The following is a 16,020-nucleotide window of genomic DNA, read 5'->3' as shown; positions in this document are numbered from 1 at the left end:
CCCGTCCACATGTCTGCTTCCCAGAGCTGTAGTTCCGGCTCCATCTGATGTTACAAGTCAAGCTGAAACACATTTGTTCCTCTTGACTTGTTAAACATAACCATATCTATATTTGTTTCCTTTCCCCTTATCCTGTGCCGCTTCCATTACTGTGATCCCCTCACACGGAAGGGGCTTGGCTTGTGTGTAAGAATACAGAACATTTATAGTATCCCAAAAAAAAAACACACAAAAAACCTTCCCTTTATTGTCAGTCCATGTAAACGCTGCCTCTAACTCAACACAGACAAAGGAGGAAGGTACAAGGGAGACGATTAAGAATACACCGATCCCCCAGATAAGATCAGTAAGCGGCTCGCTGCCAGTCACAGATCACATTGCATATGGCGTCACCCGGCTCGGGAATTGTCTGCGCTGCGTTTACATCGCAGCTGATTTCACAATGTCCTGTCAATAAGGACGGGGAATGTTGTATGATGAGACGATATGAACTGGGATATATGTAAAATACTGTATGCATTTTGTTTTAGAGCAGGGAGAGGCGAGCAGATTGTATATAGTGTCCTACTGTATCTGCAGGCAGCATGTTATAGAGCAAGGCGAGCTCAGAAGAATGCCTGCTGATATGGCACCGCATACAGTGCGTTTATAGCGCAGGGTCAGCTGAGCAGAATATATGTGGTGGCCTGTATGTAGCATGTTGTAGAGCAGAAGGAGCTGAGCAGATGGCACCCTGTACAATCTGCTCTCCTCCTCCTGCTCTATAACGTGCAGGCTGCATGTTATAGAGCAGAAGGAGCGAAGCAGATTGTACATGGTTTTCTTTCTGTAGGCAGCATGTTATAGAGCAGGAGGAGCTGAGCAGATTGTACATGGTTGCCTATATGCAGGCAGCATGTTATAGAGCAGGTGATTCTTATTTGAACATCAATACAATGTGGAAATGTGAATGATTGTTTTCACTGTGAACAGAATATCCACCTTGTCGGTGGGCCGAGGATGCTGGTCTTCTGCATTACCCTTGCATTGTACTTGTTTATATTGCAGCGAGCCAGATTACTGGAAGCCCCACTGATAGCTGGAGCGGAAGTTAAGTGTCCCATTATTTGTGTGTAGCCGTGGATTTACATGCTGGGACTGCTAAGGAAAGGGAGATTCTAGTGCTCGTCTGTCAGCGATAGAAATAGTATATAATAAACGGATCTGCAGCGTTCAGGTCAGTTCTTGGTCCAGTACCAATAAGTTACCTGTTTTTGGGTTTGAGTTGGACGACCCCTTTGCAAACCAGAACATGCATCTGAATGGGCTCGGATTTGAAGACTGTAGAAAATCGGACCACGTACATGGACTTGTGTATGCAACTATATAATGGCTCTGTGAAAAATAAGTGGATAATGTGAACATGTCCAAAGACTATAGTGAAGGTGTGTGCGGTCCGTCTCGTGCGGTCCGTTCTAGTCGCAGGCAGAGAACAAGGTCGTTCTAAATAGTCACTGGATCAGAACGGGATAAGATATATTATATGACACTTTTTGTAATGACAAACTCTGCTCTGCTACATCTGTATGGAAATTTAGAAGCTGTAAGAGCATTGCTTGGCTAAATCCTCCAGCGCAGAGGCGTTGCGTTGCCTGTCCTCGCCATAGAGCGCACATGACGCTGCTGAACTGGCCTGACCCCGGGGCCATTGTGTTCCTGGATCAGATATAGGCCGCACTCTGAAGGAAGTCATTAAAGATGGAAAGACAAATACTGTGGTGAAACCAAGGGGGGGGATTTAAGGATACCACTGATTTTATTTACACGCCTGCCGTTCTGCTGGCTTACAGGCGGATGTGTCTCTAGATATAATGTGCCTTTTGTTTCTCCAGTCCGTCACCATATACAACATGTAGGCACTTATGTCATATATATATATATATATATATATATAATCTATCTGAGACCCAGGCTGATCAACCGAAAACATGGAAAAATAAACCCACACTTTCCTTAATCTTCTCCCTTCCCATGGTCCTATAATTGTCTCGGATATTATAGGGCTATGTCCCAAACTTGGCGGCCGCTTTGTAGGCCTCCTGGTCCCTGTGCTGTTTATATGCTGTTACCAATAAACCTTTATTGAACCAGAATTGTCTTGGATTACAGCTAAAAACTAAAAAAACACTAAATAAACTCCTTTCGGCATCTAAAAGTGCTTGAAGGGACACAGTTGTCAGCTTCTAGGCCACCAAACTACCCGTCCCCTCCGGTAGGGTATGAAATGTCCTTTCTGGAGTTGCCTCTTTTATGCTATATATTCACCAATAACCTATAACATTTTTTGTTTTTGTTTTTTTTAAATCTCCCCAAAGTCGTATGCTAATGAATTGAATAGTCGTTAGTCACATGTGTTTTTAAAACTCAGAACGGCTGAGAATCAGGAGAATATCCTGATTGCGTTGCTGTTAACATTGGGTTTACAAAAGGAATGGATTTGTTAACACTGTTAATGCGTGTGTTAATAGTTATGTAATCAGGCAAATCTCCTCTTCTCAGTTCCGACTGAAATTAGAACCCAAGTTCTCGTATCAAATAAAAGATCCGCATATCTTTTGTCTTTCAAATAGCATCAGGCTTGTGGTTGTATGCGCTAAAGAAGCAATGTTACCTAGGGAGAGATTTATCAGAAATGTCTGAGGTTAAACTGTTCTAGTTGCCCCTGGAAACCAATTAGAACTTGGCTTTCATTTTATAAACTGTTGTCGGAAAATGAAAGCTGAGCTCTGATTGGTTGCTATGGGAAACTAAAACCGCTCTGCTCTGACACTTCTGATAAATCTCCCCTATAGTTATCTGCAGCTCCCATTTCCAACGATGCCGTTAGTTGACCTTATCTCCTGTTCTGTATCTCAAAAAATCACAATCCTGATGCAGTTTGTAAGTCTAGACTCGCCTTTACAGGACATTTAGCGCCAGGATGAGGGATTGTAGACCAAGCGCGCTTTCATGCAGGTGTTTGTCCCCTCCGGCAGGATCCGCTCTTTTAGCTTCTTATGAACTTGTTTTACAAAAGGCTTTAAAAGTTATGGAAATGAGCTTGAGAGGCTCCGGGCTTCATAGATGTTAATTGAGCCCAGAGCCCCCCAGGCTCATTTTCGGTCTTTAAAGCCTTTTTTTTGAGGGGGGGGGGGCGAGGGAATAAAAAGCTAATAAAAGTACGGATCTTACAGGAGGGGACATTGTAAGTGAGCTCGTCTAACAGTCCTTCATCCTGGTTGGTAGATTTATTTTCATATGATACCAAGACATGGATTTAGGTGCTATAGCCCCCATGTTAGGGACTTCTCAAACTGACTCTTCACTTGTCATTTTGTACATAACTTTAAAAAGGGAGAAACCCCACTTCTCTAAAGGGTTATTCCCACAGTGACCAGATTCTTAAAAGTACTCAGTATAACAGAATAACACATTCTCTAATTCACTGTTAACAAAAAAAAACAGCATTTCGGAGATATATAATTCCCACCTGTCTTATATCACTTGGTGTACACAACTTCGGTTGTCCCTGGATCCAACCGTGGATCTCCTGACTTTAGGGTCGGGGAGACCTATTGCTCTCCTGTCTGACGCTGCACTGCGCTACTCTCTGCCTCTAGCTCCCACTCTAGCATTCCAGGAAGAGCTCACACACTCGGAGACTTCCTGCTGCACAGGCACATAAGATCTTTATCCAGGGGAGGGAGGCATATAGCAGAGCTGATAGTATGTTATGGCTGTGATGGCAGAGCGGAGAATATTATGTGTAGTATATATCTAGTAGATCTCATCTCTTTGTGTCAGATACTAGTACAATGTTGAGAAGCTAAATGAAAGTGTATATAAACCCTGTACTCTGACAATCTAAGCACATTGTCTGCACAGAGCATCTCGTAGAACAGAGGGAACATGAAAGTCTCCACCCACACTCTGGAATCTTACATTGACATCAGTAAAATTGGAGCTAAAAAAATCGATTTCATATAATTGTTGTGTAAACATCACTAGGGGGTTGAAATTTGAGAATTGTCTTTCATGGGGAAAACCCCTTTTTAATGTATGCTGTGATTGCAAATGAGAATACAACCCTATAAGGCGTTATTGTATTAGTATGTGATCTAGTCTTTGCTGTGTAGGTAGGTGGCCATGGATTTTCCTGCAAACCTATTATGATTCCACAGAAAAATGTATATGAGAACAATACATTGCAGAACAGACATTGAAAAATGCCTCATTTCTGCTCATAAGTAACATAGGAAATAATCTGTTCATAAAGGTGTATTGATTCCCATTTGTTATATCTTCATGGATCTCTGCTTCTTTTATAGGGACCTCAATTATAATAACCTGGTGGAGTTCCCTGATGTCATCAAGTCCCTCAGTAATTTGAAAGAGCTGTAAGTATTTTCTATAGGAATAGAATCAAGTCTGTTTCGTTTTCCTATGTATTCCCTTTCCTTGGTGTGTATTATATTATGTGAGCTAATCCCAGGCGTGTTTTCTGTCTGTAGAGGCTTCCATAGCAATTCCATTACTACTATTCCGGATGGAGCATTTGAGAAAAACCCTTTACTAAAGAGCATGTAAGTAGCCGCAGCACAACCTACCTCTCGTTCACCTTACATTCTGGTAAATAATTCATAAAGCAGGCGAGCCTCTGCTTTGTCAGGCGGGTAGTTATGTAAGATCTTCTGACTGTGGTTACAAAGTTTCTGTAAACTTTAGCGATTGGATACATCACAAAGATTATTTAGGTTTATCTTGGTCCAGATATTCTACGTCTGTGCTGAGTGTCCTATCTGCAAGCAGCATGTTATAGAGCAGGAGGAGCTGAGCAGATTGTACATAGTGTCCTATCTGCAAGCAGCATGTTATAGAGCAGGAGGAGCTGAGCAGATTGTACATAGTGTCCTATCTGCAAGCAGCATGTTATAGAGCAGGAGGAGCTGAGCAGATTGTACATAGTGTCCTATCTGCAAGCAGCATGTTATAGAGCAGGAGGAGCTGAGCAGATTGTACATAGTGTCCTATCTGCAAGCAGCATGTTATAGAGCAGGAGGAGCTGAGCAGATTGTACATAGTGTCCTATCTGCAGGCAGCATGTTATAGAGCAGGAGGTGCTGAGCAGATTGTACATAGTGTCCTATCTGCAGGCAGCATGTTATAGAGCAGGAGGTGCTGAACAAATTGTACATGGTGTCCTAACTTCATGTAGAACATTATAAAGCAAGATGAGCAGAATTGATGAACACTCAATTCTGTGAGTAAAGTTTTAGTATAGCTTACAATATGCCAAATCCCTGTTCATTTTGGTTTGTAAAAACCATTTGCTGGCATTGGTAGCTGTTATACAGAGAAAGTTGTGAATCGCTAAGGACCGCCCACTGGACTCCTAAGACCGTAGACGTTAATGAACATTTATAGATCTCCACCTGCGCTGCTACTTTTACTCAAATGCTTATAAACACGTTTCGGACCCAGACCTGTTTCTTGTCAACATTTCAGCTAAGTCTTTATTTATTTTTTCCCAGACAACTTTATGACAATCCTTTGTCTTTCGTTGGGAATTCGGCTTTCCAGAACTTATCAGACCTCCGCTTCTTGTGAGTACTTGTCTAACCTTTACTAGGACATGCGGAGTGAGATACTTGACACAGCGCAAGTGGCCCTGGTCCTTCTGCTACTGTTTGACTATGCTGTGATCCCATGACCTCTAATAGAGGCTCTGTTAAAGGGATTTTCACCTAGACACATGAGATCATTGTTGGCCCTCTGTTTTTGAGCTAGAGTGTTTTATCTTCGTAGATATGTATATAAGTGTGTGTGTGTGTGTGTGTGTGTGTGTGTGTGTGTGTGTGTGTGTGTGTGTGTGTGTGTGTGCGTGTGTGCGTATATAATTATACCTACTACTCCACTTTTCCTTGTTTCTCAATCTCATATGATTGTGTAATACTAACGGTGAAGCTAATACTGATATGCGTCTTTCTCCCACCAGGGTAATTCGAGGGGCATCTGATATTCAGTGGTTTCCAAATCTGACCGGAACCATGAATCTTGAAAGCCTGTAAGTATTTTTTTTTTTTAATTATTTTTTGTTTAATTTGTCTCATTTTTTCCCATTTGTTTCCCAACTTAGTATAACTTCTATTTTAGTTACATCCAAAGCTGCATTAAAACTGTGCAGATTGTGACTGTTCCTAGAACTTGTCCCCAATTTTTAATTTCTAGAAATGTAACTTTTATGAGCCCTTCTGTTCTTTTAGCTACCTGTAGCCATTACATTTGTCAGCTCCCTCTTCCCTGTGCAGCTCCCTCTCCCTCCTTCTCCATGCTTCCTACAACATCGATGTGTTCTGAATTGTTGCTCCTAGAAACACTTTTCTGCTGTCATTTTAAAAAGGAGAATCTCTCCTTTAATACCTGCTTGTATTTCAGGGTGCCACAGAATAGGAGATATACACTGTTAAAGTTAGTATTTTTATTGCCGTATACAACTCGCATTCCTGATTCTAACTTTGACTGTAGATATCTCTGGTTATTAATATGATAAATGTGATATTAAAGGGAGGACTATACTCTTTAAAATGACACCAGAACTGTAACTCTAGGTGAGCCCTGAAGATATAGCAGTTTGTAACTAGGGCTTATTTTCCAGGTGGGTCTTCTATTTCAGCCCCACTCTGAAAATGCTGAGAAATCAAGTTGGGGCTTATTTTCAAAGAAACACGCTATCCCATAGTGCATAGTACATAGACATCTGATTGCTTTGTTTTTATTTAACATACAAGAAATAAGGTAATTTGGTTAAATTATGATCGGAGCCGGTCAACCAGCTTGGTTTTATGTGGCCTCAGTTCTCGTCTGGGAGTATTGGCCATAATAAATCTCATCATGCTTAATCCTTTTGTTCAAGTGCAAAGCTTACTCTCCGGTTGTGTGTATGGGGGAATCCTGATGTAGGGTCTCTCCAATGAGAACCAGTAATTTGCTCCATCAGTGAGCCAAATTTTACTTCTGCAAACCAGAATCCTTTTTTTCCCGTTGCAGCTTTAGATGTGACTTGTGAAGAGTTAAAAAGTTTTGGTGCAGTTTTTGGCATCATTTCCCTCTTCATTTCAGCATCTGCCATGACATCTATGTTTTCTCCTCCCTTATCTTATCTCTCATTGACATTTCCATCCACTTCTCTTGCATGTTGTGCAGGACCTTGACAGGCACCAAGATAAGAAGCATCCCCCTGAACCTGTGCCAGGAGCAGAAGACGCTACGATCTCTGTGAGTCGGGATCGCTCATTCCTCGCACTAAACTCCATCTTTGTGCGTTTTGACCTTGATGTAAGATGCATTATATTTCTTTTTCCAGGGATCTCTCCTACAATGAGATAACATCGTTGTCTGGGCTGAAGGGCTGCGGCTCGCTGGAAGAAGTGTGAGTGGCCATGGCGGACCCGTTTCTGTTATTTTACTTTTTAGTGTGGGGTTTAGTCTGGGGGGGAAACGGATCATACGTCGGCCATTTTTCCTTTGACACTTTGTCACTTACATTTCTATATTCACTGCCTCCCCTAGTGCCCCTTACTGTAATTATTATCCATATAAGGCACTAGTCCCATAGGGTGAGATGCTTTACTACAATGCTGTAAAGACTGCTCCCTAGACATAAAATATGGCTGACATACAACCTAGTCTTACACTCGTAGAAGCAGACAGACCTATACTGTCTAATATGAGAAATCGCTGTAAGGGCCAATAAACCAGCATTGTTTGCATAGGTTATAATTATCTTTTAATATTCACTTTTGTTTCTTTTTTACTTTTATAGTTCCCTGCAGCACAACCAGATCACAGAGGTTCAGAACGAGTCTTTGCAAGGCCTGGGCTCCCTCCGCATGCTGTAAGTACTTGAGATGGGACTATTTGTTCCCTTAAAGGAACACTGTACCTAATGACTGAGTACATGGCTTGTATCCAGTCTGGAGAACCTTCAGGCCTTGTTTAGGGGTGGTGGGTGTGTTGCACTTTTTTTTTTTTTTCCTTGCAGGTTTTTTTTAAATAGAAAATCCAAAACAAGGTTCAGTTGTTATATGTGGGTTTCATGATCGCTCTATGCAAGTAGAGTTCTCTGTCCGGGGGTTTGATAGCCCACTGCTGATTCTTAAAGGGCTTTTACCAGTTATTATCGGTATCCCCTATTCACAGGTTTATTGGTGGGGGTCCAACTGCTGGGAACCCCCCTTGATGAGGAGAATGGTGGGTCCCGTTCTCACTAATTGTAGCGTCAGGTTGAGTATTCGGTATTCGCTCCATTCAACGCTTTTGGAGCATTGGAAATGACAGACACTTGGCTATCTCCGGCGCTCTCGTAGACAGTGCTTGGCAATTTCTTGACGCTTCCATAGGATAGAATGAATGCTTGGTCAAACTTTATCCGTCCAATTAGCGTAGATGAGGGTCCCATCAGTTGGATTCCCACGAAACAGCAAGTTTCCCTATTACTTTCTTAAACTTTAGTGTTGGCCATACATATTTCTCTTGCTAATTAGTTTGACTTGCGTCTTTACAGTCCCTGTCATGCACATGCATACTGTAGTCTAGCGAGTGTATTTGTGTGCTCACGAGTATGCACATCTAGTGGTGTCTTATCTTGTCTGTTGAATACCATAAACCTGATTCTTTTCTCTACAATCTAAATATCTACTACAGGGGGGAGAATTAGAAACCCACCACACTTGCACTCACTCACACTTTTTCTATATACACACACGTTTAGGGTCACCACCTTTGCAACTCAAGGGTAAGCATAGATGAACCCTTTGATTCGGTAGTTGTTCACAAATATCAACCTTTTGGGGTTGGTATTCCAAAAAAATAATGGACGAACGGTAAAAATATCCACAACCCAACGTGTCTGTTCGCTGAGTGGAGATCACTGGCAGAGGACTCGGCGCAGACCCATACTAAAGCGTTAGGGTTATTCATCAGTGCACATAGACATGAGGGTCACATTGGTCCAAAGTAATGAGTAGGAATCCATCTGATACCAAAAATATGCTAAAGCTGCATTTTCTAGAAATTCAGCTCTGTAATATATATTTATATATATTTATATATATATTATAATTTTTTTTTTTTTTTTTTTTTTTTTTTGCAGGGACCTGAGCCGAAACTCAATCAGCAGGATCCACAAAGATGCTTTCAGCACTCTGACCTCCATATCCAAGCTGTAAGTGTCTCCCATCGTCCCGCAGCCCGGACATCTCGCCTTCCCCTCCCATTATTACCATATCCAGTAATCTTTGTAAACCACCGGTGCCCAGCATGTTTAATGCTTTTTATTGTACTTTATCTCCTCCTGATCATGTTGCCCACTGATACTTTCAGGGACCTGAGCTTTAACCAGCTGTCATCGTTTCCAACCGGAGGACTTCATGGTTTAACTCAACTGAAACTCACGGGAAACCCTACGTTCAGAGATTCACTGTCCGCTAAGGACTTTCTCAAGCTGCAGTAAGTAATCTTCAGGGTTAACATGCAGATCATGCAAGACCATATTATTTGAATCTATGGTTAAGATATCTATGTAAGATTGATGGGGGTTCTGATCCCTGGAACTGTGGCCCCTTATTGTCAAATGGTTTTGCCAAGAATTCTGGAGACCACCTGGGGTCTGGGGCAGGGGTGGCGGAGAAAGTGAACTTTAACCCTAACCCCAACCCATGTAATTTGTCATTTCCTGCAGCCCTGATCTAAAATGCTCCCGTTACTGTAGCCCCTTTATAGATGCCCTGAGTATAAGCCGAGGCACCTAATTTTACCACAAATAACTAGGAAACTTATTGACTTGAGTATAAGTTTAGTGTGGGAAATGCAGCTGTTCCTCATTTAATAAAATGTTTAAAGCAGAGCCCCCTAAAAAAAAAGCAATGCCCCCGTTGAGATGCCTTTTTAAAAATAAACTCTGTACTCTCCTCTGACGCTCCTCTTATCCTCGCGGCTCCAGGTTCTTCTGGAGCAGGAGGAGACGGCAAGTATAGAGTTTCATTTCAAGGTCTTTTGGCCCAGGATCGGGTGTTCCATGGCCTGGGCTTGTTCCACGGCCCGGTGGTTCAGGAGCTCTGATCTACGCCTGGTGTCAGAGGTTTAGCATCTACTTTGGCCAAGCCATGGCCTCCTCAGACCACAGGACTTCCGTGTCCCGTGGATAACCTGGAAAGGCCAAGATAGGTCCATTGTGCCAATGGCATTTTTGATAAAGTACTGGTGTTGAAGACCAGATGTACCAGTGTGACATGGAAACTGGAATCCCCAGGTGGTTTCCATAATTCCTGTAAACCCTATTTAGTCTTGAGCAACCTTCTTAGAAGTGTACTGCAATTCGCCCTATAAAACTAGCCTTTGCTACAGTGGCAGACACAGCAGCGCTTATTCATCACTTTTTTCACATAGGCACTTGATGTGCTCCTTGGTCTAGTCTTTCATGGATGATAAAGAGAAGATGTTGTTGTCCTGAAGTAATTCCATCTTTCTCCTTGGATTTAGGTCTGTGTCTGTACCCTACGCTTATCAGTGCTGTGCTTTTTCTGCGTGTGATTCCTACATGACCTCCACTGTGGAAGACGATGGCTCGAAGTACCAGAAGCTTCTTCTGGATCATGAGAAAGGTGAGTAACTAACTTGCCACAGTGTAAATGTTACCTAAAGTACCATTAAATCCATAGATAACTTGGATACAATCAATATATCCTGTTGCATAGGTGCCATCGAAGATTACATGATATCCGAGGAAGTGAAAGACCATGTGCAAACTGTTGTTCACTGCAATCCATCAACAGGTGAGTGTCACCTTGAGTTCTTCCTAGTAGATTGCGAGTGTTTTGGGGTATTTCGGGGCCGTTGAACATGGGTTCTTTTGGTCCTACCAAATTTGTCAGTTATGTTGAACTAAGCGACAGTGTACAAGTTTAGGGCTGTATATGTGGCCAAGACCTTTACCTAGTATGTACATTAGTTATCTGATTAGATTATAGACTGAAACTAGGTTTGGTTACTTTGTAGACTGTGTTCTTGGGGTTCATTAACTTTGAGTAAATGATGAGAATGCATATTATGTCCTTTATAAGGTTGCTATAGTTGAATAGTTGCAGAACTTTTCCACTAAGTGGCCATATACGCTAGATGAATAATGGCCAACCGCAAAGATTTGGAGGTCTTGTGCGCATCAGGGACTGTCTAAATAGATGAACATTAAATGTCAGAGCTGAGTGTTCGGTAATTTCCTATCCCTTCCATATACAAAGAGATATTGGTTAGTTGATAATGTATGTCTATAATATTTAGATGCTGCTTGACCAACTAATTAAACCCCAAATCCCTCCTTTTTTTTCAGGTGCTTTCAAACCCTGTGAATTCCTCCTTGGCAGCTGGATGATTCGGCTCACAGTATGGTTCATCTTTCTGCTAGCCGTCATCTTCAACGTCCTGGTCATCATGACCATGTTTGCTTCCTGTTCCACAATGTCTTCATCCAAGCTCTTCATAGGTCTGATTGCTGTCTCCAATCTCTTCATGGGTATCTATACCGGAATTTTGACTGTGTTGGACACGGCCTCTTGGGGACAGTTTGCAGAGTTTGGCATCTGGTGGGAGACTGGCAGTGGATGTAAAGTGGCTGGGTTCCTTGCAATTTTCTCTTCAGAGAGTGCCATATTCTTCTTGACCTTGGCAGCCATTGAACGGAGCTTGTCGGCAAAGGATATAATTAAGAAGGAAAAAAGCCAGCATTTAAAGAAATTTCAGATTGCTTCAGTCGTCGCTCTGTTCCTTGCAATAGCAGCAGGATGTTTGCCGTTGTTTCACGTTGGAGAATTTTCCTCCTCTCCTCTCTGCTTGCCTTTCCCGACTGGAGAGACGCCATCTTTGGGCTTTACGGTTACACTTGTTCTTCTCAACTCCTTGGCGTTTTTGGTGATGGTTATAACTTACACAAAACTTTACTGCACTTTGGAGAAGGAAGACTTGACTGAGAATGCAGAGTCCAGTATGATCAAACACGTTGCCTGGCTCATCTTCACCAACTGCATCTTCTTCTGCCCCGTTGCCTTCTTCTCATTTGCACCACTCATCACGGCCATATCGATCACCCCTGAAATCATGAAATCTGTGACTTTGATATTTTTCCCATTGCCTGCCTGCCTTAACCCTGTGCTATATGTCTTCTTCAACCCCAAGTTTAAGGAAGACTGGAAGCTACTAAGGTGGCATCTGACCAGGAGACGTGGATCGGTTGCAGTCACGACCAATGCTCAGAGGGGATGTGTGACTCAGGATTTTTACTATGACTTTGGAATGTATTCCCATCTCCAAGGCAACTACGCAGTGTGTGATTACTGCGAGTCGGTTCTAATGAAGAATCCTCCACCTTGTAAACACTTAATAAAGTCTCACAGTTGTCCCACCTTGGCTGTGGTGCCCTGCCATCGGTCAGAAAACTGCTGGTCGGACATAGGAACTCAGTCTGCCCACTCGGACTGCGCAGATGAAGAAGATTCATTTGTGTCTGATAGCTCCGACCAGGTCCAGGCTTGTGGTCGGGCATGCTTCTACCAGAGTCGTGGCTTTCCATTGGTACGTTACGCCTATAATATTCCAAGAATGAAAGACTGAGCAAACGCTGGTGGACTTATTCTTGCGGAATATATATCGGTGGTCGAAGAGCACAACCCATCAACGACCTAACATCAAAGGGAGCACTTTTATAAGCATGTCACTTATAAGAAAGGGAAGCAGACAAAGGATGTCAGGACTCTTAAACGAAACCCTTTGTTGTCTAGGGGGGTCGTGTATTTTGCGCTGCAAGCGCAGAAGTCAAAGGACTTGACTGTTTGGACTACAAATAATTTGTAAACCAAAACTTTTACCTGCAATTGTTCTGTTATGTCTGTCTTCTAATCTATGTAATGTTTTTTTTTTCCCCCTTCAGAATTATGTCCTTTTGTATGTTAGCTCGGCATCCTTGGTCACGTAGAGTCACGCAGATATTGAGGGGGCGTTGTTGTAAGAAGACAGCTGTCAATCATATTCTGCGGCTAAGTAGCCTGTATGTTTAGTAGCTCAGGATAACTTACTGCAGGGCCTATAAGGGATACACTCCCAGTAGGGAATACTGTGATCCTAGGTGTGTGTAATATGTCTGTATGGGAAATCTACACAAGCTGCACAAGGTCTATCATAGCTAGCAGTGCCATGCTGCCATCCCGGTGGGGGCCTAAATCAGTAGCATATACCAATAAACCGCTGTTCTATAGGTAAACATAGACCAAAAAATGTACAGTATTATCTAATCTTAACACAAGGGCTAGAAATCTGCTAATGGCAATGATAGATTAAAGAGTAGTGCCGGTGGCCACCATGCACAAGTCCGGTACATCATCACCAAGATAACTTTTTTGAGGGGGAGGAAATTGACAGTATTTGTAAGTTACAGTCGGTACATATCACAAAAGGAATGATGTGAGATGTAGAATATCACTCGTGCCTTATTGATTACTAGTTTAGGATTTTTCCTAAAGCCATCCATATCCTCCCGATTGGGTAACCTCAAAGGGCCCAAAACCCATCATCTCGGCAAATCAGATGACAACCTGGTAACATTCATTCATGTTTTTCCTATTGCAAAACAGTCCGGGTGCTTGGATATCAGTCTGCCATGAAACTGCACAAAACATGGCATTCATAGTGAAAATTTAACCAAAATCTGTGCCAATATATACTTTTAGAGAAAGAAAAGTATGTGATTCAATCCTCCTACGGAGAAAAACGCTCCCTAGAAAGAGGAAAAGTCTTGTCCATTGGCTTCTTGACACAACTCATCCACAAGTAGAGCATGGAGTTGCAGTACCAGACGCAGCCCATGAATGTGAGGGTTGCTTGTTATGGAAATGGTCTACAGTCCTCTGATGGAAAGATATTTGGCTTAAAAAGCACAAATGAGTGGCATCTGTTACCCATAGATGGAGATGTTCCATGATTCCGCTGGAATTCTGGCTGGATTCTGGTCCACCATTGTAACATGGTTGATGTGACTTCTTAGTTACGACTTAACCTCTGTTATTGGTCATGTCACATAGTCCCAGACTTGATCCGGTAACTTATGGAACACCGACCTATTACTCCAAGGATCTACTGGAACTCCCCCATCCCCTGGACCCTTTATATCTTCTTAAGACAATTGCCCAGTCCTATTTTTTACAGGGTCTTTTTTTCCCCCCAAGATTCAATTTAAGCTAATTGCTGTAATTTCTCTAAGGATAATCTTGCATGTCAGACTTGAATCGGCCAAACCTTCCGATCATCTGTGTACGGCACTCTCCATGATGGGCAGATGTTGGTAGAGATGAGTAACAGCAGTCGGATCTACGCAATCTTTTGTTCTCAGGCTTTTTCCTCTGACCACTGTTTGGTTTTTGGAGGGGAAACTCATGTGTCTTTTTACCCGTCGGCAAGTGGTCAATTCCACTGCAGTGCCTCTACAGGTGTAAAGAAATATTACACACTTCTCAATCAAATGAATAGGTTGTTCATTAAAGAGATGTTGGTAGACCTCTAGAGACGTACCTAACTAGGCTATTATAGGTTGGTCCTAAATAGGAGACCCCCCTACAATTTGGGTTGTCCAAACTGGACAATGTTTATTCACACATTTTTGAGCACTTAACATTTTACAATCAAACCATTAATTCTTCTAAATTCTATACATTTTGCTTACATAATTAAAAAAAAAAAATTGTAACTTTTAATTTTACTTTTCCTCCAGGGGTCACTTTGCGTTACCTCCATTACCTGCATATTGTAGAAATTGTATCATGTTGTTGTCTAATCTCTTAGGGGATTAAGTTTATAGGACCTTTTGGGGTCTGACTGTGGGGACCTGCCCATCTATAACAAGAAAGGGGGCTCCTAGAAGATCTGTTGGTGGACCTTGTTACATTCACTTCTATAGGACTGACTTCGGTAGCTAAATACCGGGCTTTGTCAGTCCCATACAAGTGAACAGCACAAAAAGTCCCGATCTGTGGATCTCCAACAATCAAGTATGATGAGGTGATAAATTCTGTTCAACATTTGAGTAGTCAGAAGCACAATTTGTCAAATCCCATTGGGTTGCCCGTCACTGTTGCGAACCGGTAGCAATAATCCTATTGCGTAATGGCTAAATTCCTGTACTCTATATATTAAAGTACAGATGCAATCCTGGTCGCACTGTAAACGGGATCTGTTTTGCGTTGTTTTATGTTTTTTCCACAAATTTTCTCCGCCTTTTTTTGTTTTTGAAACATTCCGATCTTTATCCGTGAAGCTAGATTGAAGTTTTACAAATTGAGCTGTATATAGTGAGCCTATTTTTTTATCTTTCTATTCTAAATTATTTGATAGAGCACAAGGTGGGGATGTATAGCTTCAGTTTATTTTGTCAATTACAGCTACCTCCTCTAAACTATATTGGCTGCCAGTAGCAGAATGAATCAGTTTATATATATTTTTTCCTCTTGCCTTGTAAATAAGCTCTTTTGTACATAGCTGCTGTAATAAAGTTGTTGTATATTAATCATGGGGAGGGGGTTTTACTCTGTATATTGTAATTTTTGTTTTTATATGAAAAGCTTTTAACAAGTAAAGAGTTATTTCCATTTTGTGTGTCCTTTTATTGGGTTAGTAGGAAAATGTTGGGTCTTCCTTTTAATGGGAAAAGCCAACCCTAATCTTCTGACAATAGGGCATAGGTACAGTGGGTACAGAAAGTATTAAGACCCCTTTTAAATTTTTCACTCTTTGTATCATTGGATCCAATTGATAAGATCAAAACAGTCTGCACCCCATCTTGACAAAAAACATAAATGTAGATATTTTTGCTTTATTAAACAAGAAAAACTGAAATATCACAAGCAGAAGTATTCAGATCCTTTGCTGTGACACTTATATGCGGTCCATATGCTGTGTTTAATT

The 16,020-nt window shown here is 41.9% G+C and overlaps 1 protein-coding gene across 1 annotated transcript in view; it reads left to right on the top strand.

The window, feature by feature from the left end:
• LGR4 (leucine rich repeat containing G protein-coupled receptor 4) overlaps nt 1–15,704 on the top strand; it is a 69,269-nt gene extending 53,565 nt beyond the window's left edge. The window contains exons 7-18 of the mRNA XM_072118556.1: nt 4,347–4,415; nt 4,530–4,601; nt 5,550–5,621; nt 6,014–6,082; nt 7,222–7,293; nt 7,382–7,447; nt 7,841–7,912; nt 9,170–9,241; nt 9,400–9,525; nt 10,558–10,679; nt 10,773–10,850; nt 11,405–15,704. Of these exons, the coding sequence (XP_071974657.1) occupies nt 4,347–4,415; nt 4,530–4,601; nt 5,550–5,621; nt 6,014–6,082; nt 7,222–7,293; nt 7,382–7,447; nt 7,841–7,912; nt 9,170–9,241; nt 9,400–9,525; nt 10,558–10,679; nt 10,773–10,850; nt 11,405–12,681 (2,167 nt within the window). The 3' untranslated portion in view covers nt 12,682–15,704. The remainder of the gene's footprint in view (nt 1–4,346; nt 4,416–4,529; nt 4,602–5,549; nt 5,622–6,013; nt 6,083–7,221; nt 7,294–7,381; nt 7,448–7,840; nt 7,913–9,169; nt 9,242–9,399; nt 9,526–10,557; nt 10,680–10,772; nt 10,851–11,404) is intronic.
• The last annotated feature ends 316 nt before the right edge of the window (nt 15,705–16,020 follow it).

The sequence above is a fragment of the Engystomops pustulosus genome, chromosome 7 (assembly GCF_040894005.1).
Source record: "Engystomops pustulosus chromosome 7, aEngPut4.maternal, whole genome shotgun sequence".
In the NCBI taxonomy this organism is placed as follows: domain Eukaryota; kingdom Metazoa; phylum Chordata; class Amphibia; order Anura; family Leptodactylidae; genus Engystomops; species Engystomops pustulosus.
The sequence above is the reverse complement of the archived record's forward strand: the minus strand, read 5'-3'. Positions and strand labels throughout refer to the sequence as shown.